General features: G+C 48.5%; 1 protein-coding gene across 1 annotated transcript in view; it reads left to right on the top strand.

Annotated features, from left to right (window-relative positions):
* The first annotated feature begins 2,120 nt into the window (after positions 1-2,120).
* LOC103718765 (protein decapping 5) overlaps positions 2,121-24,720 on the top strand; it is a 32,392-nt gene continuing 9,792 nt past the window's right edge. The window contains exons 1-2 of the mRNA XM_008807722.4: positions 2,121-2,448; positions 2,939-3,039. Of these exons, the coding sequence (XP_008805944.1) occupies positions 2,280-2,448; positions 2,939-3,039 (270 nt within the window). The 5' untranslated portion in view covers positions 2,121-2,279. The remainder of the gene's footprint in view (positions 2,449-2,938; positions 3,040-24,720) is intronic.

The raw sequence follows: 24,720 nt of genomic DNA, 5'->3' as shown, positions 1-24,720 counted from the left end.
CTACAACGTACTCCCCAACTCTAGAAAACTCCTGCCATACCAAATTCCAAAGTCTACTCTTATGAAATGTCGCCCCAAAATATAGCATGATAACATATAAAAATTACTATTTAGCATTCAATTCTCTCATATGTGACTCCATCCATTGCAATATCGAGTACACTTATGCTCTCTGCTTCATTATTTCTCTCGACCATCACATCATCCATTCTCTCCAGTTCTCCCTTCTTTGTGCCTCCTCCAGCGAAACCCACTTTCATCTATTTCTTCTGTCAGTCAAATGACACAGGCTGTATTCCTGCAAAGCACAAGAATTGTATTTGAAATTACAGTTTCAATCAATCAAGAAAGGTGCCAATACTATTTAGATCTATTTACGAGATCTCAAACTAGTTCATGACTCTCTTATTACTATTGAATAGTCATAGATGATCTCTCTCTCCGAGATTTGAGGTCTTGATTGTTGTCTCAGAAGAAATGAATTACCCAATTTCACGGTGCTACAGGAGATAATGTTAGAGCCTTTATTGCTCAAAAACACTCAAATCTTCCAATTAGAGTGGTCGTGACCATGGACGTGGCCCTTCTGACTCGCACTTCTAGATGTGCACCTCCTTCTCGTTGTGATCCATTAATTACGTATGCTTCAAATTCTTTGACCACTTAGGCTAACTCTATCACTTTGTCGTCCTTCTTCAAGTTATCACACACCTCTGACCCAAAATTCATACTTCTAGGGCATAACAATCGCCACATACTTATAGGGGTTGGCTCGACACTGTAAGCGTACAAAGTTTTCTACTTGTAAATGAATTTAACAGTATAATTCATATGCCGATAGTAGTGATTATCAAAATAAGTAACTCTTAAAATAAAATATCATATGTATCGGTACATACGACCAAAAGTTATAAACAAAATACTTCATTAGATTTACAAATATAAGATTTTAGTATTTAACTTATTTATACATAATTTTCAAATAACACTTTAATATACAGGCTAATCAAAACTAGGCCTAGCTTAACTACAGAGTCGGCCTTACTTTTATATGTTCTCCCCAAAAGCTATTATCAAGGCTAGTTTTCAATCCATGGATCTCAAAAGAGATAAGTGAAATAATTTAACTTACAGCTCAGCAAGTAACACTCTATTTTAACTCTTGTGGGGTGAATCACATACCATATTTAATTCCTACGATGTAGGTTACGTATCATATTAATCCCTATGGTTTAGGTCATATAACATAGCTAAGCTAAGAGTTAGAATACACATATATACATTATATTCAATTTAAGGTATTCTTTTTGAATATTTAAAATTTCTAAGATAATCCCTGCATTTACAAAATATTCATCATTTCTCATAATATGCATAATTTACAATATTATACAAACACAATTCATGATTTCACTACAAAATATTCAACAAATATATTCTTTCTTGCGTGATCCAATGTACATAATTACAGTGAAAGTTTGCACAACAATGTATGAAAACTATTGCCAGTCTACAAGTTGCTTAGAACAACACAAACCTCAAAGTCCAACTTCATCACAAATAATGCTGATATGAACTTTAAGTGTGGTTTACAACTGCAGTCGTGAACTTCCATGAATGTGCCTGTCCGGTTTTGTCGAGTTGGGCCTCATGTTTGATCTTCTATTTAGATTTGTACCTGTATCCTCTAATGTTATACGAATAAATACAATAAATAAAGTATCATTCTATATCTATGTCCTATTAGGGGTTATGAGAAAACGTGCTTAAGTTTCAAGTAGTATCGTAAATCCAGTTTCATATAATAGTCAAGCCTAACGTAGCCAATTAACCATCTTTACATATAACATCCCACGAACTAAAGATATATATATAAAAAAAAAATCCCACGGCACGACAACTTTTATACAATATTTATGTTCTACAGGGGTCTATGTGAAAATGTGTTTCCATCAATAAGTTTGAACTAGTCCCGGCAACCGGCGTACCGGGAACATCGAAATTTGATTTTATTAATGTTTAAATACTACGAGATGTTGGCACGTGATGAGCACGTGATCAATGTTGGAGACTCTCCGCAATAAAAAAACAAAAAGCAAGAACAAAAACGAAAGCAAAAAGAAAGAGGGAGAAGAGGGAGGGTGCAGCGCTCTGAGAGAGAAGAAAGATAAAGAAAAGAAAGAACGAGAAGAGCGAGACGAAACCCTGATTAGGTCTTGACGACGACGACGACGACGACGAAGGAGATCAAGGATCCAAGCAGCGAACGGTGCCCGGAAATGGCGGCCGCCGAGGGAACGAGCTCCGCCCCGTCTTCGTCTTCGTCCGCGTCGGCGGCAGATTCGTACATCGGAAGCCTCATCAGCCTCACCTCCAAAGCCGAGATCCGCTACGAGGGCGTCCTCGTCTCCATCAACCCCCAGGAGTCCACCATCGCCCTCCACAACGGTACACCCCCTCCCACCTGACTCCGTTCCGACCTTTCGGTTTCCGTCTTCTGAGGGTTTCCGTTCTGAGGTCGTTAATCTTTGTCTTGGATTTGGTTGGTCAGTTCGGTGTTCTTTTGACTCGCTCCGCGGATCACTCCTTTTTTTATTTTTCTTGATGTTTTTTGAGGTTTTTTCTTTTCCTTTTTTGGATTATATGATCGAATTATGTTCTCTTTGATGTGAAATTCCCGGCATGTTCTGCTCAAAAAATCTGATATTTTCTGGCATTGTGGAGGAGCTAATGTGTTTTCTTATTCTTGGGATTGTCTTGGGTGGATAACCTTTCTTGTTGCATGAAAGTACTGCTGGTTTTCTTCTTTCTTATTCCAGACTGCAAAAATCGTCCGAAACTAATGATAACTGATTAGAATTTGAGAATTGTTATGTAGATTCTTATTCTTTATTGGGAATTTTTGTCAGTTAGTAAGTTACATTGCCCATGGTTGCAGTGAGGTCCTATGGAACTGAGGGACGAAAGAAGGACGGTCCTCAGGTTCCCCCAGGCGACAAAGTATATGAATATATTCTGTTCCGAGGAAGTGACATCAAGGTAAATGCGAAGTTCCTATTTGATTTTAAGATCTTATGGATAATTCCTGGCATGCAATGTGTCTTTAATGTAATTGAGTGATGTTTCACCTGCATTGCCTCCATTAAACTGGAAGATTATTGACTTTATCATCTATTTGTAGGGAAGAAGTTTCAGTACGCTCTTGTTTTCCCTGCTGGTTATGCTCTTTAAGTCTTGTTGGAATCTTTTATTTGGTCAAAAATTGATTTTCTTCTTGTCATCAGTATTGGACATCTGGTTACTCAATTGTTTATTTCCAGTACTTTTGAGGACGCTGCATAGGTTATGAATAGTTTAACTTTCCTTCCTCCACTTCTTTGTTAGTTTTTGTTTCTTGGAGGAGCCATAGGAACAATTTGGTTGTACTTTTGGATCCCTCAATTTGGTTATACTTCAATTCTAGCATTTTAAGTTGCCTATATCATTTTACAATGGTCCATGACTTGATCACAAACATTTTTAGACTAAATAAGGTTTTGCTGCTTCAGTTATTAGGTTGTGAATAAAACATGCCACATGAGCACTAGATGTGGCACAAGAGTTGGAGATATAAAGATGGATCTGTGGTAGATCTAGAAATAAGGTTAAAGTATGCTTTTTGATGCATGTTAAACTTGCGGGATTAGAGTTATGGTGGAGATCCTCTTTCACAAATAGAGATAAGATAAGAGAGCGATTGTTTTAGAACAACTCCTCTAAAAAAAACTTTCTTAATTTGGAGTATGTGCAGTATAGCTGAGTGTATGAGGACGACCCTTAGCACAACGGTAAAGTTGCTTCATTGTAACTTAGAGATCACGGGTTCGAAACACAAAATAGACTCTTCTCACATGTGGGTAGAGTTTCTTACCTTCGTAGACCCCATAATGAAATGAGCCTCATGCACTGGATAGTATAGCTGAGTGTATAGAATGAACCATTTTAAAACAATTCCTCTTTAAGATTACAACCAACCATCTATTATTTCCCCTCGACTATAATGTTAAAGTTTTGCTACCACCCCTCAACTTTCATCTCCATTGTGTGATGAGAGAAAGGGGAAGGGAAGGAGGCTGAGGGCAACGGCTGAGTGGCTAGAGAAGAAGAAGTTTTTTGTTGACAAGTGTGTTTACATGTTTTAATAGCTCTAACACGATCATTGTAGATATCTGTCTTTATGTGTTTTTTCATTTATATAACCAATTGTATACACCTTTTCATTTTTTTTTAAATTATGCGACTATCTTTTGCTCTTTTGGTACACGATTTGGTACTTATATTGTGTTTTGTTAGACACCAGTTGATGCAAAATCATGATAATGTTGATAGGAAGCTGTGTATACTTTAAATTGTTCAATGAAAAGTTTATTCAGTATGTAAAACTTAAGTAATCAAACTAGAGATTTGATTGGATTGTCTAGGTAGTTAATGGCCTTATCATTTATCAGTACAATGTTTTCTGCAAATTACATACATACATAAATACATATGTCCATGCATGCATATGTATGTCTATATGTTGTTTACTGATCATTTGATGGTACATGATATACTGATTTCATTAATTTTGGAGATTTTTACTCTAGATGCCTGCTTAGATGCCTGAGTGTTCTACCTAGGTATTTGAGGGGCCATTGACTTGGACTGCCTAGGTCTTTTGACAACCTTGATTGATCTATCATAATCATAATATGTTCATGATATCTTGGATGAACATTTGACTGATGGATGTGAAAAGTGGAAGCAAATGGGCAAAAAAAAGTATGAGAACGAGGAACTATTTGCTGTGTTTGTAGATTAGGAGAGCTTGGTGATCATTTTCCTTTTGTTTTTTCTGGGCTTGATAGTGAATCTCTTATCCTCAAGAATATTTTTGGTGATCTTCTTCTTCTTCCATGGTCTGTCCTTACATGTGTTTTCTTTTTTTTTTCTTTTGATTTTGTTACATTGTAAGATTGGTTTTTGTGGGTTGGTATAGTCTGTTGTATGTTGTTATGAGTCTGTTCATACTTTGCATCTATTTTGAATTGGCTCTAGTCTCAAAAGTTAGTAGCAAGAATCTTTATACATATGGCAGGAATTAATTTAATGATTTTTCTTTTCAAATTCTCACAATTTTTCCTAGATATGTATTTAGTTTACTCCAGTAATTTAAGGGAATCTTGGCACATATGGCAGGAAATCTTTTAATATTATCATACCAAAAATCTGTAAGCTATGCTTCTACAAGTTTTAATTAGTTTTTTTCTCCCACTAGTCTGCACTGCATTTGCATTTGCACTATTGCATGTGCACTATTATTAGTCTGCAGTGGTACAAATATAAATATACATGAATATGTTTTATCTTTATATAACTGTAGATATACAAATATGAAAGTTAATGTCTTGTATTGCCATAATATGAATACGCATACATGTACATACATATACATATATACATGTGTAGACACACACACACACACATATATATATACATGCATGTATATACATGTATATCTCTATACCTATTAAACGGTCAAGCAAGTGAATGGCCTTACCTCTCCAAATTTCAGAAAAGAAAAGTCCAAGAAAAGCTGAAAAAATCCCCTATGCTACGACATTCCGGAAACACATTATTTGTATAGGACTATCACCGTCCAACAAGACATTGATCAAATAACCCCTTTCTCATACCAGACTCTTCTTGCCTTCCTCGAGTTCCCGGATTAACTTGGGAAGTGAGATGATAGGGGTTGGACGAGGATGGGATCCATCCTTGAGTTTGATATAAGGTTGCCGGAGAGAGTTTGTTTCGAACTTTATCTCGCTGGTTTCCCTGGGACTAGAGGGTCTGTGAGAGAAGATCCATCAAATAAGGCATTATTAGTCAACCTCTTTCTCATGTTGGACTCTCCTTGCCTTACTTGAGTTCCTAGATGAACTTGGAAAGTGACAAGATAGAGGTTAGACCCATCCTTGAGATCGAGATAAGGTTGTTGGAGAGAGTTTATTGTGGACTCCATCTAGCTGGTTTTCTTCTCAATATAAGGGGACTAGAGGGGCCAGTGAAAAAAGTCATGGATAAATGCCTGGGATGCATGGAGAGCAGATAGCCCTCTTGCGAATTCCCAGCATACCAAAGTGCTGAAGGAAGTGCTCGTCGTTTGGTGCAGAGGTCATCCATGTGCCTACCGCTTGGAGGTTGGCGTCCAAAGAGGTGGCCCAAACTTCTAAGGAAGAGCTTTAGGGGTCTGACTTCAAGTTATTTGAGATCAAGAGCAAGGTGGGAGAGGTCTCCATGGGAGGTAGCTAGAGGTCTCTTGGTTTCTTTATTATGTTAAAAGAATTATTTTAACATAAAACCTATTAAACATTTAGGAAAGAGAAAGACCTTACCTCTGCAAAACTCAGAAAAATGTCCAAGAAAATCTGAAAAATTCTCCTATGCCACGTCATTCCAAAGACCCATCATCCATCTTAACCTATCACCATCCAACAAGATGGCGATCAAACAACCCGTTTCTCATGCCTTCCTTGAGTTCTCGGATTAACTTGCGAAGTGACGAGATCGGGGTCAGATGGGGATAGGACCCAGCCTTGAGATCAAGACAAGGTCACTAGAGAAAGTTTGCTTGGGACTTTATCTCACCAGTTTCCTTGGGACTGGAGCTGCCCGTGAGAGAGGCACCATCCAACAAGGCAGCATCAAGCAACCCCTTTCCCATGCTGGATTCTTTCTACCTTCCTCGAGTTCTTGGATTAACTTGGGAAGTGACAAGATAGGGGGTTGGATGATGATAGGACGCATCCTTGAGATTGAGTAATGTTGTCAGATGGAGTTTGCTTGGGACTCTATCTCGCTGGTTTTCTTTGCTATATAAAGGGACTAAAGGGGCCCATGAGAGACGCATAGATAAATGCCTGAGCTGCGAGGATGGCAGACAACCCTCTCTTGAATATTCGATAAGCCGAATTGTTGAAAGAAGTATGCACCACTTGGTGCCAAGGCCATCCATGTGCTCATTGCTTGGAGGTTGGCATCCAGAGAGGTTGCCCAAACTTCTTAAAGAAGAGATTTGTGGGCCTAACTTCAAGTTGGTTGAGATCAAATGCAAGGAGAGGTCTCAATGGGAGGTAGCTAGAGGTCTCTTGGTTTCTTTAAGAATTATTTTAGTATATGCTTTTATGTTACTGGTCCCAAGATATAGGTGTTTTTAGTTATTTATGGAGGTGGCAAATCAAGGTGGGCTTAGACCTAGTTCTGTAATTGCTACTAGAATGGGAAGTTTCTTTTCTTTTCTCTCTCATTTTATGCAGAAAATATTATCATTGGAGAGATATGAGAATGGCATGTAGACCTCTAGGAATGAGGATCAAATGATAATATTATAATATTGGTCATTCAATCACAGACTTAATATAATTGTAATTGTTGCTGGTGGTCCAAACCGAGAACGATTGGCACAGCGGTGTGAACGGGATTCCGTCTGACCTGCCTTGGTCGATGTTGATTGTGCTCCACCTTCCACCGGAAAACCTGCAAGCAAGCCTCGCACCACCACTGGGGTAGTGGGGGCCCTCCGACGATCAAGTCAGAGGAGATTGGAGGAGGAGGAGAGATGATAATAGCAAGCAAGAGAGTGCTCTGGAAGATATTGCTTACCCCCCCTTCTCCCCCCAGCCGCATATATACCTGGCTGGGGGGTCTCTCAGGGGGGTTTGTCATCGTGGGCGCGATGGAGTGGCCACTGACATGGCCGTTACAGAGCGTCGTGGAGCAGCGCTGGGTACGGCCATGACAGGGCGTAGTGGAGTTCCGCTTTGTACGGCTGATACAGGAGATCGTGGAACAGCATCGGATACAGCCGTTGCAGGGAGTAGTGGAGCAGGAGGCCTCGGCGTGCCTCTGGGAAGCAGCCTGTCGTTATCAAGAGATCTCCGACTCGGGGTCGGAGTGCTGGATCAGGGGGCAGCCGACCCGGGGTCGGGCTGCGGTGCTGAGGATATCCGACTTGGGGTCGGATTGCTAGATTAAGGGGCAGCCGACTCGGGGTCGGGCTGCGAAGCCGAAGATGTCCGACTCGGGGTCGGATTGCTGGGTCAAAGTACAGCCGTAGTCTTCATGGGCGCGCGTGCCGGTCACGTGGTGCATGGCGGCTTAGTTCCCCCGTAACAGTAGCCCCCCACTTCCGAGCCTGGAACCAGAAGGGGAACGGATGAAGGGAGTGATGCTTCGAGATTGCCGCCATCCCTCGGAGAGGCGCGCGCGATTCAAGCCCCCCGCCTTCTTTATGGCGTATGGCGGTTGTTGCTGATCTGGCAGTCTGAGGATTTCGGCGGACATCCTTCCTTAATGGTGTCGATTCGCCTTTGGGGCGCGAGCGACCCTTCGGCGGCCAGGCGTCCTCTGGCGTCATCGAGGCATCACCCGCCTTTCCGCCTATTTAACCGGGGGCCCTCCCCCGTCCGTCTTCCTCTTTACAGACATTTTCGAGTTTCCCCTTTGCGCTGCCGTTGTTGCCGTCGGACTGTTCGCTTGCTTCTCCTTTGACGCTCTCGGAGCCGTTCTTCCTTCTCTTCCGGTGAGTTACCCCATTTTTCTACTTAGGGCTCTCCATACTTTCTCCTTTTGTACTAGTATACCCCAGTCGTCCCGGTCTTTCCCCCCTTCTTGTCCCCGTCCTGACCGTAGGTTTATTGGCCATTAGGAATGGGCGAAGTGAGGGCAGACCACATTAAGTCGGAGCTGTCGCCGAAGACTTAGACAAACTCGTGGCTCGGTACCACCTTCCCGAGGCCTGCAACGTTACGCTCCCGGGGCCTGAGGAGAGGATGTCCCATCCTCCTCCAGGGAAGATCGCCATCAATGAGGGCATTCTCCAGGCCGGATTCCGCTTTCCCCCTTCGGACTTAGTCGTGCAGGTACTCCGGGGTTTAAGAGTTGCGCCGACGCAGCTGGTGCCGAACTCGTGGCGTGCCCTGACGGTCTTCCAGGTTCTCTGCCGCATGCACGAGATTCCCGCCACTCTGAATGTTTTTTGGGAGTTCTACAGCCTGAGTGGCCACCCCCAGGACAAAGGGTGGTGGTGCTTTGCGGCGCGGCGAGGGTGCGGCCTCGTCAAAGAGGCTCCTTCCTCCATTCACGGCTGGAAGGAGCGTTTCTTCTTCATCGATGTAGATCCCTCTTGGGAAATCAGGGCGACCTGGGAGACGCCGATGAAGTCCCCGATCGGCCTATCGAGACTGTCGAGGGAGGAATCCGATGGCTTGGCCGCCTTGAAGGGGTTGGTTGCCGAGGGCCAGCTCCCCCCGGTGGCTCGCCTTATTTCCGAGGATACCTTGGTGAATGTCGGTCTGAGCTCGGTCCCCACCGACCGTGAGCCCGCCACCATTTCTTTTTTGACTCTTTTCTCCTCTTTCGTCTCGTTCTTTCCTTCGGTTTCTCAGCCCTCGACCATCTCGTTCTTGTTGCAAAGATTGACGACGTCATGCGGTCGGACAAGGGACCGGCTGTTGGTAGGTCGTCCCTACTGGAAGCGGTCCGGAGGAGGAAACGAGCTCCTCCGAGCGGGGCCCCGCTGGCGAAGAAGTCCCGCAAGGAGGTGCCTCCGACGCCGACCGACGAGTCCGGGCCCACCGATCAGGGAGACGCCGTGGGCACGGACCGGCAGCTGACGCTGTATCAGCCCTCCGGTGGTGAGACTGCCGCTATTCCGGAGGTATCATCCGAGCCCGCTCGAGACGGACGGGTCGGACGTGATCGGTCCCCGGCCCGGCCTTCGACTCAGCCGGCTCCTGATGATTCGGGGAGGGACGCGCCGAGGCCCCGGCCGAGCGGGGCCCTATCAATTCCTGGAGTGACCCCCGCCCCGAGCACAATCAGCAGGACTCTTCCCCAGGCGATGGATAAGGGTAAGGCTGCAGAACCACCATCCGGCTCCGGAGAGAAATCGGGGTCGGCCTTCACTACCGATGGCGCCCGAAACCTCATCGAAACAGTGCTGCTGGAGAAGGACCGTCGGCGGGTCCGGGAGTTGGGGGTCTCTGACGTCGGGGCTGCCAACTGTGTCTGTCTCATGTCGGTGAGTGTTCTTCTGGCCGCTTTTCACCATTTATTAGCTCTGTTGTTCTCCGCCTGACGCCCTCACTTTTCCTATCTCTTAGCTCGCCCAGTACATGATCCGTCTAGAGGAGTGCTACAAGGAACAGGCGGGGCTTCTGGCGAAGGCCGAGGACCGACTGAAAGCAGTGGAAGAGGGAGGCCAGGCTGTGGCGGGCAGGACGACCGGGGACCTCGAGGCGAGGCTCCGGGAGGCCGAAGAGCGGGCACTCGGCTTCGCCGCCCTCGAGAAGCAACTGTTGGAAGCTCGGGAGCAACTCAAAGTCGCCTCGGGCCTCGAAAGCAGGGTTAAGAAGGCGGAGGAACGAGCTGAAAAGCAGTCCCGGAAGGTCGCGGACTATCGAGAGAGGTGGGAGAAGGCTCAGCGGTCTGCCGACAGCGTCCGCAACCGAACCCGGTCTCTTGAAGCCAAACTGGGCGAATTGGAGTCAGCCTTGGAGAGGTCCCGCGCGAACGACCAAGAGCTCCGTTCGCGCCTGGAGGAAGCTGAGGCCGCTCGCACTGCTGCCGAGGCGAAGCATAAGGAGGCTCAGGCTAATCTGCTGAGGGTCTCCTCCGAGGCTGAAGACCGGATTGTGGCGAAGGTCTTGGAGGCTAAGGCTCAGATTACGGAGCGAGCAGAGGCGGCGCTGGCCGAGAAGAGAGCGGAGATCGGGCGCCAGGCGGTACAGGCTTATCGTCAGTCCGCCGAGTTCACCCGTGATATGTCGGAGGCGGTACGGGCCTATCGTCAGTCTGACGAGTTCGTCCGTGACGCGTCGGACGCGGGGTCCGAATCCTTCATCTTAGGCTTCGAGGAGGGCCTGGCAAGGATGTCGGCTAAGTACCCCGAAGTTGACCTGAGTGGGATTTCCCTTCTCGACTCCTCTCCGGCGCCATCGCCTGCTGATTCTCCTACCGCCTCCCTACCCCCTGCGGACGAGCCCGACGCTCCCGACCCGGGGGTTCCTCCAAGCTGACCTCTTGTACCTTTCGTTGTCCTCTTTTTTTTGTATGTCGGCGTTTTGCCAAATTGTATGGGCCTTGGCCCTGAAACAATGAAAATTAATACAGGTCGAATGTTTCTTCATCTCGCTTTCGTCCTCCTCTTTTTTTTTTTTTTTTAACTCTTGGCAGCGTCTTGCCGACTCCTGACTCTCGAAGTTCTTCCGGCCCTAAGCCAGGCATCCGAGGGTTAGGCCTCAGAAAATTCTTCCGGCACTAAGCCAGGCGTCCGAGGGTTAGGCCTCAGGAAATTCTTCCGGCGCTAAGCCAGGCATCCGAGGGTTAGGCCTCAGAAAATTCTTCCGGCACTAAGCCAGGCATCCGAGGGTTAGGCCTCAGAAAATTCTTCCGGCGCTAAGCCAGGCATCCGAGGGTTAGGCCTCAGGAAATTCTTCCGGCGCTAAGCCAGGCATCCGAGGGTTAGGCCTCAGGAAATTCTTCCGCTCGTTGGTCGGCCAAGGCTGGCGCAAGCCGAGGCGACCGGTCGGGGCTTCAGGCTAGTCTGGTCCCGGGATGGTCATCGGGTTAGCCTGGCATCCGAGGGCCGAGCCTCGGGAGATTCCGCTCGTTGGTCGGCCAAGGCTGGCGCAAGCCAAGGCGACCGGTCGGGGCTTCAGGCTAGTCTGCTCCCGGGATGATCATCGGGTTAGCCTGGCATCCGAGGGCCGGGCCTCGGGAGATTCCGCTCGTTGGTCGGCCAAGGCTGGCGCAAGCCAAGGCGACCGGTCGGGGCTTCAGGCTAGTCTGCTCCCGGGATGATCATCGGGTTAGCCTGGCATCCGAGGGCCGAGCCTCGGGAGATTCCGCTCGTTGGTCGGCCAAGGCTGGCGCAAGCCAAGGCGACCGGTCGGGGCTTCAGGCTAGTCTGCTCCCGGGATGATCATCGGGTTAGCCTGGCATCCGAGGGCCGAGCCTCGGGAGATTCCGCTCGTTGGTCGGCCAAGGCTGGCGCAAGCCAAGGCGACCGGTCGGGGCTTCAGGCTAGTCTGCTCCCGGGATGATCATCGGGTTAGCCTGGCATCCGAGGGCCGTGCCTCGGGAAATTCCGCTCGTTGGCCATGCGCCTGTCGCTTGCAGCCCGACGGGGTTTCTCCGTGGCCAGCTGCGATCGTGTTTCTCCTCTTCTCCAAGCGTTGCCTGGGGAACACCAGAAGGGCATTAAACGCTAATTGATGCGTTACCTGGAAAATCGGATCGCCAGTTGCTGCTTGCGAGGAGTGTCAGTTAAGCGGCCGCGATGCGCGCGTTCTTCGAGGCGGATGCGGCCTGGGCGCGAGCGGAGATATGTGGACCTAGGGGTACGTGCCACCCGGAGTGTCCTGCACAAAGAATGCGATTAAGGAGAATGACACTTAGGAAATCGCGGGAAGATACGCCTCGAGAGCCAGAACGGCTCCGGATTCAATGCGTCCGCATTTATGGGAGCCACCCGCATCGGAACGACCGGGGGGTTGCAGTTTGGCTATAAATACAGGTGCAGGTGCGATGGAGTTTGCCAAGCCGGAGCTGTTCAAGTTGCCATGGATCGTGGACCTTCTCTCTGGCGCATGGCTGAGAGACTCCTGCCGAAGGAACGGGAGGCGCGCCCCTCGCGACTTCAGCCAACTAGCCGTTTCATCTGGGATCAGCAAGGAGGGTCTCCCCGGCGGAACTCCGCTCTAGGCGTTTCATCCGGGATCACATCTCCCCTCCTTGAAGTTCAGCCTTCCGATTGAGCTCTGCACCAGACGCTCGATCCGGGACCGCGCCTCCATATGCTCTTCTCCCTCGTATTCCTTCTCTCCTCTGACACTGGGGAGGATCGGAATATCCTTTGGAGGCGGCGTTCCCCTGGGGGCAGCGGCGGCTTCTCCTGCGGCGGCTCCTCATCCTCTTCGTGGGGCGTGGATGGCGCCTCCTGTTGGAGGCAGTGTGGACTTCTCCTTCGTCCACTTCTTCTTCATCCGCGCCGGCTCTTCGTCTCTTTCGTGAGACGCCGATGGCGCCTCCGGTTGGAAGCACCCACTTCCGACGGGATTGCAACCGCTTCAGATGGAGGTTTCGGGATCCCAGATCTTCAGCTCCTCGGAGTCTCCACCTCTTCTTTACTTTCTTTACACCCTAATTCCCCTCTGGGAATTCCTTGTAATCACACGAGCACGCCGTTGTAACCAGAAATTATTGAAATGCAAAATGTTATACATTTTTGAACTGTCTTTCTGGCATCGTCGTTCTACTGGTAATACATCCGCAGGTTAGCGGAATTCCAGCTCCTTAGAATTTCTCGACCATCTAGGGCCTCCAACTGGTAGGAGCCAGGTCGGTTTACCCAGCGAACCTTATATGGGCCTTCCCAATTTGGCGCTAGCTTCCCACCTTCCGCAGGTCGAGATGCTTTAGCTCGCCTTAGCACCAGATCTCCGATTCTGAAAAGCTTCGGTCGGACCTTGGAGTTGTAATATCGGGCCACCCTCCGCTGATACATCGCCATCCGAACCTGCGCCATTTCCCTCGCTTCTTCCAAGAGATCCAGGTTCCCTCGGAGTTGTTCCGAATTGGCCTCGGGTCGGTGCGCGGCCACCCGAGGTGAGGGGAGTCCGAGCTCCACGGGGACAACGGCTTCCGTGCCATAGGTTAGGCTGAAAGGCGTCTCCCCGGTAGGGGTCCGATGCGTGGTCCGATACGCTCAAAGGACATTCTCGAGTTCTTCGACCCAAGCTTGCCCCGTCCGACCGATTCGCGCTTTGATTCCTTGGAGGATTGTCCGATTTGTGACCTCGGCCTCGCCGTTGGTTTGGGGATGCGACACAGATGTGAACCGATGCTCGATCCCGAACTCCTCGCAGAAGTCACGGAAATGCTTGTTGTCGAACTGTCGCCCATTATCCGAGATGAGGACCCGAGGTACCCCAAATCGGACAATAATGTTCTTCTTCACGAACTTCCGGACTTGTGCCTCCGTGATAGTGGCCAGTGGCTCCGCCTCCACCCACTTGGTGAAGTAGTCGATTGCAACGATCAAAAATTTCCGCTGAGCTGAAGCAACGGGGAATGGTCCAAGGATATCCATTCCCCACTGGGCGAAGGGCCAGGGTGCCGTGATTGGTGCCAAGGGGACAGAAGGGACTCTCTGGACGTTGGCGTGGCGCTGGCAGGCGTCGCATTTCCGCACATGATCCTTTGAGTCCTCCAACAAGGTAGGCCAATAATAGCCTTGCCTCATGATCTTATGCGCCAAGGACCTAGCCCCCAGGTGCGATCCGCAGATGCCTTCGTGGACTTCGCTGAGGGCGTAGGCCGCTTCCGAGGGGCGGAGGCACCTTAAGAGGGGGGCGGTGAACGAGGTCCGATACAGCCTCCCTTCATAGAGTACGTAGTGGGCGGACTTCATGACGAGTCGCCGAGCTTGATCTTCGTCCTCTGGGAGGATCCCTTCGGCGAGGTAGGCGACGAGCGGGTCCATCCAAGATGGCTCCGGATCAATCGCCATCACCGCTCCGGCCTCGCCGATGCTCGGGGCATCCAGGGTCTCCAGGTAGATCGCCCTCGACAAGTTGTGCGCGTCTGCGCCCACCAAGCGGGACAGCCTGTCGGCCCTGGCATTTTCGCTTCTTGGGACCTGCTGAATGTCAACACTGCCGAGGTCGGGAATGAGTGCTTGCACCTTCCAGACGTAGCTCTGCATGGTCGGGCTCCGAGCCTCGAACTCCCCTCGGACCTGCCCGACCACCAGCTGGGAGTCGGTGAAGACCTTCAAACGCCGGATGCCGAGCTCCTTGGTGAGTTTGAGTCCTGTGACTAGGGCCTCGTATTCCGCCTCGTTGTTGGTCACTGGAAATCCGAACCTCAAGGCATACTCGGCTATCACTCCATCGGGACTGGTAAGGACCAGCCCGGCCCCTCCACCTTCGGGGTTCGACGACCCATCAATGTGAAGCGTCCAGATTGGGAGGTCGAGGCTGGGTGTTTCCGGCGGCCTAGGTTCCGCCTCCTGCACAGTGCACTCAGCGAGGAAGTCCGCGAGCACCTGGGCCTTGATAGCGGGTCGGGGCTGGTAGCGGATGTCGAACTCACCAAGTTCTACTGCCCACTTCACCAGCCGTCCTGCATTCTCAGGATTGCTGAGGATCTGCCGCAGCGGTTGGTCGGTCAAGAGGGTGACAGAATGGGCCTGGAAATAGGGGCGAAGCCTCCTGGTCGCGGTCAGCAGCGCGAAGGCGATCTTTTCCGCCTTCGTATACCGCGTCTCGGCATCCCGTAGGACCCGGCTGATGTAGTACACAGGCTTCTGGAGCTTTGCCTCTTCTCGAACCAGTACTGCGCTGACTGCGGTTGGGGAGACCGCCAGATAGAGGTAGAGCATCTCCCCCTCTTGCGGCTTGGACAGCAGGGGAGGAGACGCCAAGTACTCCTTGAGTTGGTCGAATGCCACTTGACATTCGGCCGTCCAAAGGAAGTCTTTCGGGCGCTTCAACACCTTGAAGAACGGTTGGCAGCGTTCGGCCGATTTTGCCACAAATCGTCCGAGCGCGGCGACCCTTCCAGCGAGCTCCTGAACCTCCTTCACTTTGGTCGGAGGGGACATATCTTGGATAGCCTTGATTTTGTCAGGGTTGGCTTCGATCCCCCGCTGGTTGACAATGAAACCGAGGAACCTCCCGGCCGAAGCGCCAAAGGCGCACTTCGCTGGGTTCAGCTTCATGCGAAACTTCCGCAGGGTGGCAAAAGTCTCCTCCAGATCCGCGATGTGCTGGTCTGCATGGCGGCTCTTCACCAGCATATCGTCCACGTACACCTCCATGTTCCGGCCGATTTGCCCTTTGAAGATTTTGTTGACGAGGCGCTGGTAAGTGGCGCCTGCATTCTTCAGACCAAAGGGCATTACCTTGTAACAGTACAGCCCCCGGTCTGTTATAAAGGCAGTTTTCTCCTCGTCCTGTGGAGCCATCATTATTTGGTTGTAGCCGGAGAAGGCGTCCATGAAAGACAACAGCTGATATCCGGAAGTCGCGTCGACCAGTTGATCTATCCGTGGAAGCGGAAAGCTATCCTTGGGGCACGCCTTGTTCAGGTCGGTGTAGTCGACGCACATCCTCCACTTCCCGCTCGCCTTCCGGACAAGTACGACATTTGCCAGCCATTCGGGGTAGCTGACCTCCCTTATGAATCCTGCCTCCAAGAGCTTGTCTACCTCCTGGTCGACCACTCGGATCCGATCCGGGGCACAGTGTCTCTTCTTCTGCTTTACTGGTCGGTGGGTTGGGTCGACGTTGAGGGCGTGAGAAATGACCTCCGGGTCGATCCCAGGTACATCGGGCGCCGACCAGGCAAATACATCAGCATTGGCTCGGAGGAATTCCACTAACCTGAGCCGAGCTTCCGAGTCGAGGTTGGCACCGACCCGGACCGTACGGTCCGGGCGACCCTCTTTAAGGGAAACTTCGATCACACCCTCGGCCGGCTCCCCGTGCCGCAAAGCCACCTCGTCTCTGGCGTCAAGGGACTCGACGCTTAGGGCCTCCACGGGCTTCTTCCCTTTGAGAGTTGCTAGGAAACATTGCCGTGCGGTCGGTTGGTCACCTCGGACCTCTCCAATCCCGGCCGCCGTGGGGAACCGCATTAGCAAATGGTATGTAGAGACTACCGCGCGAAGGGCGTTCAGTCCGGGTCGTCCGAGGATAGCGTTGTAGGCCGAGGGAACACGGACGACCAAGAACCCGAGCCGCACCGTGGCTTCTGCGGGTGCAACGCCCGCAGTCACAGGCAGCTCAACGACACCTTCGGCCGAGATAGCGTCTCCAGTGAATCCTATGAGGGGGGTGGATGTTTTGTGCAACACTTGTCGGGACAAGCTCATCTTTTGGAAGGCCTCGTAAAACAAAATATCAGCTGAGCTTCCACTATCCACAAGAACACGCCTTACATCATAGTTCGCCATAGTGAGGGAGATCACCATGGCATCATCATGGGGGGTCTGAACCCCCTTTACATCCTCATCACAAAAAGTGATTACATTTCCGACCCGCTGCCTCTTCGCGACGGCCACCCCTGATGCTTCCACCGAGCCCCCTGCGTTCCTCACGGGCCGAGAGCAGCCCCCAGTGATGGTGTGGATCACGCCCGCGACGGGTCGATTCTGCTCCCGAGGCTCCTGAGGGGCCGGGTCGGCCGGACGCGGGTCTGCGGGGGGACGTCGGTCGTTTACATATCGACCGAGACGCCCTCGGCGGATGAGAGCCTCGATCTCGTCCCGAAGCTGGAAGCAGTCTTCGGTGTCGTGGCCGTGGTCTCGGTGGTACTCACAGTACGCTCGAGAGGGCCTCCTCCCAGGGATTTTCTTCATCTGCCTCGGGACCGGGAGGTTCTCCCGCCCCTTGACCTCCATAAGGATCTGGGCCCGGGGGGCCAGGAGTGGGGTGTACCGGTTGAAGCGTCGGTGCGGAGAACGAGGGCGTGGGGCGCCGTGGTTCCTCGCCGGTGACGGGCTTCTGCGCCGATGTTGAGGCGTCGGGCTCCTCCTCTGGGGTGCCTCTTTTCGCCTTTTCTTTCCGAGCTTTAGAGGGGCCTCGGCGGCCTCCTTGTTCCGGTGGGCGGCTGCCTCCTCGGCGTCTGCATACTGGTTCGCCCGAGACAACAGCTCCGGGAAGCTCCGCGGCAGGCGTTTGTCCAGGGAGAAGGTGAGTCTGCCCTTCCGGAAGCCACGCTTCAGGGCTGAGAGAGCCACCTCCTGGCTCAGGTTCCGGACCTCCAATGTAGCCTTGTTGAAGCGGGTAAGGTAATCCCGCAGGCTTTCTTCCTCGTTTTGCCGGACATCAAAGAGGGAGTCGGAAACCAATCGCCGCCGGCTACTGACGGCGAAATGGCTGATGAAGAGGCGAGTGAACTGGTCAAAGGACTGGATAGAGTCAGCCTCCAGGCCGGCGAACCACGCCCTGGCTGGGCCACGGAGGGTCACCGGGAAGGCCTTGCAGAGGAGAGGATCTGATGCTCCATGGAGGAGCATAAGAGTCCTGAAACTCTCCACGTGATCCCGCGGGTCCGCCGCCCCGTCATAGGGCTCGATCGCCGGCATTTTGAATCCCGGCGGATTTGGGGTCCGCAGGATCCTCGAGGCAAGCGCCGGTTGGGAGGAGATCTCCAAGTCGGCGAAGGGATCTTTAGAGTGGCCCTTCAGGACCTGGAGTTGTCGGTGGAGATCGTCCACCCGCCGGTCCAGGGAGCGCGACCGATGGGTGGGAGACAAGGAGCACCGAGAGGGGGACCGACTGGAGCGCGGGTTCCTTGAGGACTGGGGGGTCTGGGAACGCGCCCGGGCCCGCCTCTTGTACCCCGCGCAGCTTCGATGGGACGGTCCCGGCAGAATGGACCGTGCTTGAGAATCTTCCTCGCGCCGGCGCTCCTCCCCATGGGAGAGGAAGGAGCGCGGGTTAAGGAGGACAGGTGAGCGCTCAGGGAGCAGCGGCTCCTGGGCCCGCTGCGGCGCCCGAGACATCACACCCTGCAGGTTCTGCACCGCCTCCGCGAGGGTGCGGACCTGCTGGGCTAACTGGTCGAACTGAGCGGCTTCGACCATCTGAATCGGGGGTGGAACGGTGGAGTGTTGCTGAGAATGTGTTGGAGACGCAGCGGCCTCCCGGCCGGAGGCGCGAGAGGCCCCGCGACCGGAGGCATTGGAAGCTCCACGACCACCTCGCCGTGCCATTACGATCGCTCTGAGATCAGGCCCTTCCTCTAGCGCCAACTGTTGCTGGTGGTCCAAACCGAGAACGATTGGCACAGCGGTGTGAACGAGATTCCGTCTGAGCTGCCTTGGTCGATGTTGATTGTGCTCCACCTTCCACCGGAAAACCTGCAAGCAAGCCTCGCACCACCACTGGGGTAGTGGGGGCCCTCCGACGATCAAGTCAGAGGAGATTGGAGGAGGAGGAGAGATGATAATAGCAAGCAAGAGAGTGCTCTGGAAGATATTGCTTACCCCCCCTTCTCCCCCCAGCCGCATATATACCTGGCTGGGGGGTCTCTCAGGGGGGTTTGTCATCGTGGGCGCGATGGAGTGGCCACTGACATGGCCGTTACAGGGCGTCGTGGAGCAGCGCTGGGTACGGCCATGACAGGGCGTAGTGGAGTTCCGCTTTGTACGGCTGATACAGGAGATCGTGGAACAGCATCGGATACAGCCGTTGCAGGGAGTAGTGGAGCAGGAGGCCTCGGCGTGCCTCTGGGAAGCAGCCTGTCGTTATCAAGAGATCTCCGACTCGGGGTCGGAGTGCTGGATCAGGGGGCAGCCGACCCGGGGTCGGGCTGCGGTGCTGAGAATATCCGACTTGGGGTCGGATTGCTAGATTAAGGGGCAGCCGACTCGGGGTCGGGCTGCGAAGCCGAAGATGTCCGACTCGGGGTCGGATTGCTGGGTCAAAGTACAGCCGTAGTCTTCATGGGCGCGCGTGCCGGTCACGTGGAGCATGGCGGCTTAGTTCCCCCGTAACAGTAATAATGATATCTTATTTCATAGGTTGAAATAATCACATGATTCAGTTGCTTCAAAATCCAATTGAAGCCATTTTTTTCTCTTGTTAGAAGATATTATCCCTATTCAATAATTTAGATTTAAAAATTTAAAATCTAATTCTTTTTTATTTTCTTTAATATTTCTTTGTATTTGTTTTTTTACTACTCCCCATCGCGGGGTTATTTTGCTTTTGTGTGTGTGTGCCTATATATATATATATATATTGATGTACAATTCCAATTTGGATAAGATATTTGAATGTTTGGATACAAATAGGAATATTTCTATATGTTATATTGACATATCATAAATATAATACTTTTAGTGACGTATTTATTTATTTTTATTTCAATTATGTGATTAGTTTTATATTGTACATTTCAATGTTTGATTTTTCTAGTATGTTATGCTGAACTATGCCATCATTTTTGTTATCTCTAACTTGTATATTTGTGATCGATAGATATGGTAAATAGCCAAACAGAAACACATGTTTAAAGAGTGCATAATTATCAGAAATATATGATTCATTTCTAACTTTATTGAGTAAACATAGATATTATTTTTATTAACCAATTCATTTCGATGCGCTCCATCCTGCCATCCACTTATATTGATACGTGCATACATTGACAGACTCAATACAGCTCCTCATGCTGGTGCATATGTGCATGTTTGCGTGAAGCATAGATGTACATATGTATCTACATGCACTCATAAAGACATGTTAGTTATGCAAATATGGATACTACAACTATATGTATGAGGTTATTTTAGATTATTTTTAGAAAAAGGATGCACCTGCTCCCCATGGCAATTCCACTCCCCCCCTCCCTCTCTTTCTTTCTCTGTCTGTTATCAATGTTGACAATGTGATTTACTACTTAAAGAGAAATGTTGATCAATATCCCTCCCTTCCCCCAACCCGACGCCTTTAAGAAACCCACCCTATCTTGGGCACCAAATTCACATCCCTTTTCTCCTACCAGCCTCCATTTTTTTGCTGCTATGTAGCTAAGTGTTGTCTCTTCTCTCCTATCAGCCTTCACTTTGTTTGCTGCTATGCAACTAAGGGTTGCTGTTCCATAACCTCTGAGATGGAACTAATGTTCCAGGAAGCAGTGGCTACAGTTTTCTATAGATCTGTTTGCTTCCTAATAATAACCCTTCAATGCTCAACATCAAAATCTGTAAATAAGTACGTATATTGTATAGTATCTTTTCAATCTTTAAGGAGGCCATGACATTATTTGTGATCCACAACACTATGCATTGCTAGGGAAGCTTCTTTGATATGCATTGCTATAATGTGGTGCTTTCCAATATCATTCATGGGTTTGAATCCTCCTCCATATCCAAGATAATGAGCTAACTACGTGGGATACGCTATATCGGTCACCAATTGAGATGTTGATGTGGGCTGTTCTATCACCATTGGGCCTTAATAGAGACTCGAATCCAAATGGATACTTCTAGAAGTTTCACCTTATTTCTTGTTTAACTTGAGAAAGCTATTTTAATGCACCGTTAATATTCCGTAAGATGAAGAAAAGAAAGCTTTATAGGACTACACTTAATCACTTACTATGATTTCTGTGCAAAAAACTTAGTATTTGTCCATCTTTAGAACTAATATTTGGTATTATGGGGCAACATTTCCATGTGGTTAGTAGTATATGCATGTTCACTTGGGATTTTTATACCGCATCTAAAAATGCAAATACTTGGAGTCAGGGTATATGAGGCCTAACTCCAAAGATATGAAACCTTCTCACGTAGTTAATTTTTTTTTGATGTCATTTGGATGCTTCAGTAGGTTGAAGTGCAAAATTTTTTGAAGAGAAAAATTGGATGCTAAGGTTCCATTTGGCATCATTTCTACTTTTCAATTTTCATGAAAACCAAAATCTGTTTCTATTTTTTCTTGAAAACCGAAACCACAACTTGTTTAGTAGTCATGGCTTGTGGCATTGGTGGTGGTGGCGGCGGGCAGCCAGCGAGTGGCGGCTCCAATGGCCAATGGAGTGGTGGCACCATAGGTGGTGGTGATGGCTATAGATAGTTTCATTTTCGAAAAAAGTGAAAGCTAATCCTTGGAGCTTTTGCTTTTTCAAAAATTTTGGAAAATGCTTTTAAAAAGATCAAAAAAGTAAAATGGGTAACCAAATGAGTTTCCAGCCTTGTTTCCCATGTTTGTCAAATCTGGGTGATCGGATTTGCACCAATGTAAATCATAAATTCCAAACACAGTCACTCCAGTCCATTATTTTATTCATAGCCAAATTCTGGAAACTGACAAGAATTCCAAATAGTTCCATTTTAGATAAGGTAAGAAAATATACTCATATAAAAGATCCTAAAGGATCAAGTTACATTCAAAACAGGATTAGCATCTAAGATGACCCAACATTCTTAACAGTCCCCTAGTATGTGATTTTTCCTTTGAACTGTATGCTCAAAACCTTCCTTTAATTACGTCTTAGTCTTGCTGATGTCCCTGAGGCTGTTCTTCTTCCTACTGAACACTCTTGCATTACTTTCCATCCAAATGCCCTGAAAGATACCTACTACCACTGTACTCATCCTTTACACCGTTTTTTCTTAACTTGACTGTTTCTCCAATCAACCTAGAGCCCTATCACCTTCTTGTGGAATCTACTGATTTTCAAACAAAGATCTTCTAAACCAACACAGATTGCACCAAGGACTTCAACCACACAGGTCTTTCCATGATGCACAAACCATCCTACTCCATACAAGATTGCTTTGCCCATTTTTCCTATCTAGTTTACAGCTAACAATACACCAAACTCCTACCACAAATGTAGACTTTCTAAAATTACTGTCAGCAAGGATACAAAAATAGAAAACCCAACAAAGCAAATCCCAGAAGAAGCATAACTATTGCTTAGACACCCTGCTTCTATCACTACACCCACCCAACATGTCAAACCGAAGTCTCCACTAACTTCGGCTCAATGAATGATGATGTTGCCACTATCTTGTGTTGCATACTTCTTGCTTGGCTCATTCTTGTTCCAAGTCTTTGAGCTTATCCAATGCACCTTCAATAAATTCTTCAATTATCAAGAGTCCACATTTCTTCCCTACGGTTCTGAATTCCTTCTTGACCTTCCTTCTTTTAAGTCACCATCAGACACGTTCTCAACCCCATTCTCCATAATAGCATGCAAATCTTCTCTATGGTGTCCAGCGCTTCCTAAGTTTGTTGCCTCAGCCTTGTCTTTGAGCCATATGTTGTCCTTAACTGAAACTCCATTAACTTTAGCACCACATGTTCTTAGAAACCTGAACCTCTGGAGCTGGTCAAGCTGCAATAGGATTAACCTGAATGGGATCTGAACTATTGAGGTCCACAGGGGTGGGGCCCTTGCCGGCCATGGACACCAAGGCAGTTTCCAGCTTACTACCAACATTTGAGCTAGAGTTCCTTTTCTTTTGCTGTGAAAGGAAAATTGTGTTATGTGATGCACTCTTTTAGCATGATATCCACTAGGAGAAAGTAAAACCTCTATGGTCCTATCTCTCTCAACAGAAGCATTAAAGTTTTGACCTCCATATAAACAAGGATTATCCCATAGCTGTAAAGAGCCTCTTTGGGGATCCTCACTTTCTAGAGCCCTTGCATCTCCAAAGAAAGAGCCTAAGAGTTTAGGTACGTCATACACCAGCAGATTAGAAACAGTTGGAGATACATTCAAATTTAAGCTGAAATAAAATTGTATTTCTGATTTGAACTGGGTTCAGGTGTCGGGGACTGCTTTAGCACCTCAGCTATTGCCGACATTACCACCTTCCCCTTTATCCGTCTAACCTCCTCTGACTCGTCAGCTGCCATCAGAATGTCGGATAACCCCCCATCGGCATGATAATTCTTGGAAGAAAAATCTTTCTTCAAAGCTCATTAGGATTTCTATGCAGCCATCGAGAAGGTTTGCTCCTATTATTTGGCCAACAGCTCCATGTCTTCGGCTCATCTACATGATGTGAAGAATTGGACCAAGATGTTTCTCAAAACGGTTGTAGCCAACCTTAACTGTAACTATGTGCTTAAACTGTCAAATGCTTAGGTCAATCTTGTTAGGAATCTAACAGAAATCCTTGCAGAAAATCAAAATTCCAATCAATATATATCTACCATATCTAGTTATGGGAAACCTTGGAGTGTAGCACTTGGCTGAACTCTGAGGCTATGATGCTTGGACTTAGTAATATAACCGATCTACCCATGTTGACTTGACATGACATGAGTACTTTGGGATATGAGTCCAAAGCATTAGAATAATTTTCAGAAATGGCACTTCAAGCAATACCTCTAGACTGGGAAGTTGGATGGAGTAGAGGGGGAGTGGAGATCTAGAAGAAGAGGAGGGGAATTTCGTTAATGACCTGACTTTTTAATAAAAGTTAAGTAGAAAGATAAATTTGTGAAGAAAATAGACAATGATTGAGTCATAGGTTTTAGGATTTTAGGGCTTGATTGGGTTTTCTAGGGCTTTACATTGAATAGCCAAAGTCAAGAATTTGCCGGTATTTGTCTGGGGAAAAAGTTGAATATATGTGTCATGAAGGATTTAGAGAAGACGAAAGTATGGTATTTATTAAAGAATATTAGAAGAAAGGCAGATAGTTACGCAAAAAAGAATGAAAGAAGAAAAATAGAAAAAGGAAGAGGGATGATGATACGATACTCATTCAGCAACGTATGATTCACACTTAGCGTTGCAAGCCACATGCTTGTCCTATGGCATCACACCATAAGAAAGTAAAAAAAAAAAACTGATATTCCATTCATTGCATAAAAACTGATTACATCACTCTCAGTCCGAAGCTTATAAGAGAAAAAGACCCTAACAATCTTTTATAATCCTAAAATTACTGTCATCACGCATGATTACTATTCATGGTTGCTATAGCTTAAATAATGCTGCAAACAGTATTGTTATAATAACTTGGTTCATAAAGCTATCCTTAATTTCAGCCCTTAATTTTCAATATCCACTGATCTAAAACTAACCAGAAATAAAAGAAAATATGAGAACTTGATAATTAAAATCAAATCTAATTAAACTATAACAAGTGAGGAT

The sequence above is a fragment of the Phoenix dactylifera genome, unplaced genomic scaffold (genome assembly GCF_009389715.1).
Source record: "Phoenix dactylifera cultivar Barhee BC4 unplaced genomic scaffold, palm_55x_up_171113_PBpolish2nd_filt_p 000818F, whole genome shotgun sequence".
Taxonomy (NCBI): Eukaryota; Viridiplantae; Streptophyta; class Magnoliopsida; order Arecales; family Arecaceae; genus Phoenix; species Phoenix dactylifera.
Note: the sequence above shows the minus strand (reverse complement) of the source record. Positions and strands in the feature narration are given on the sequence as shown.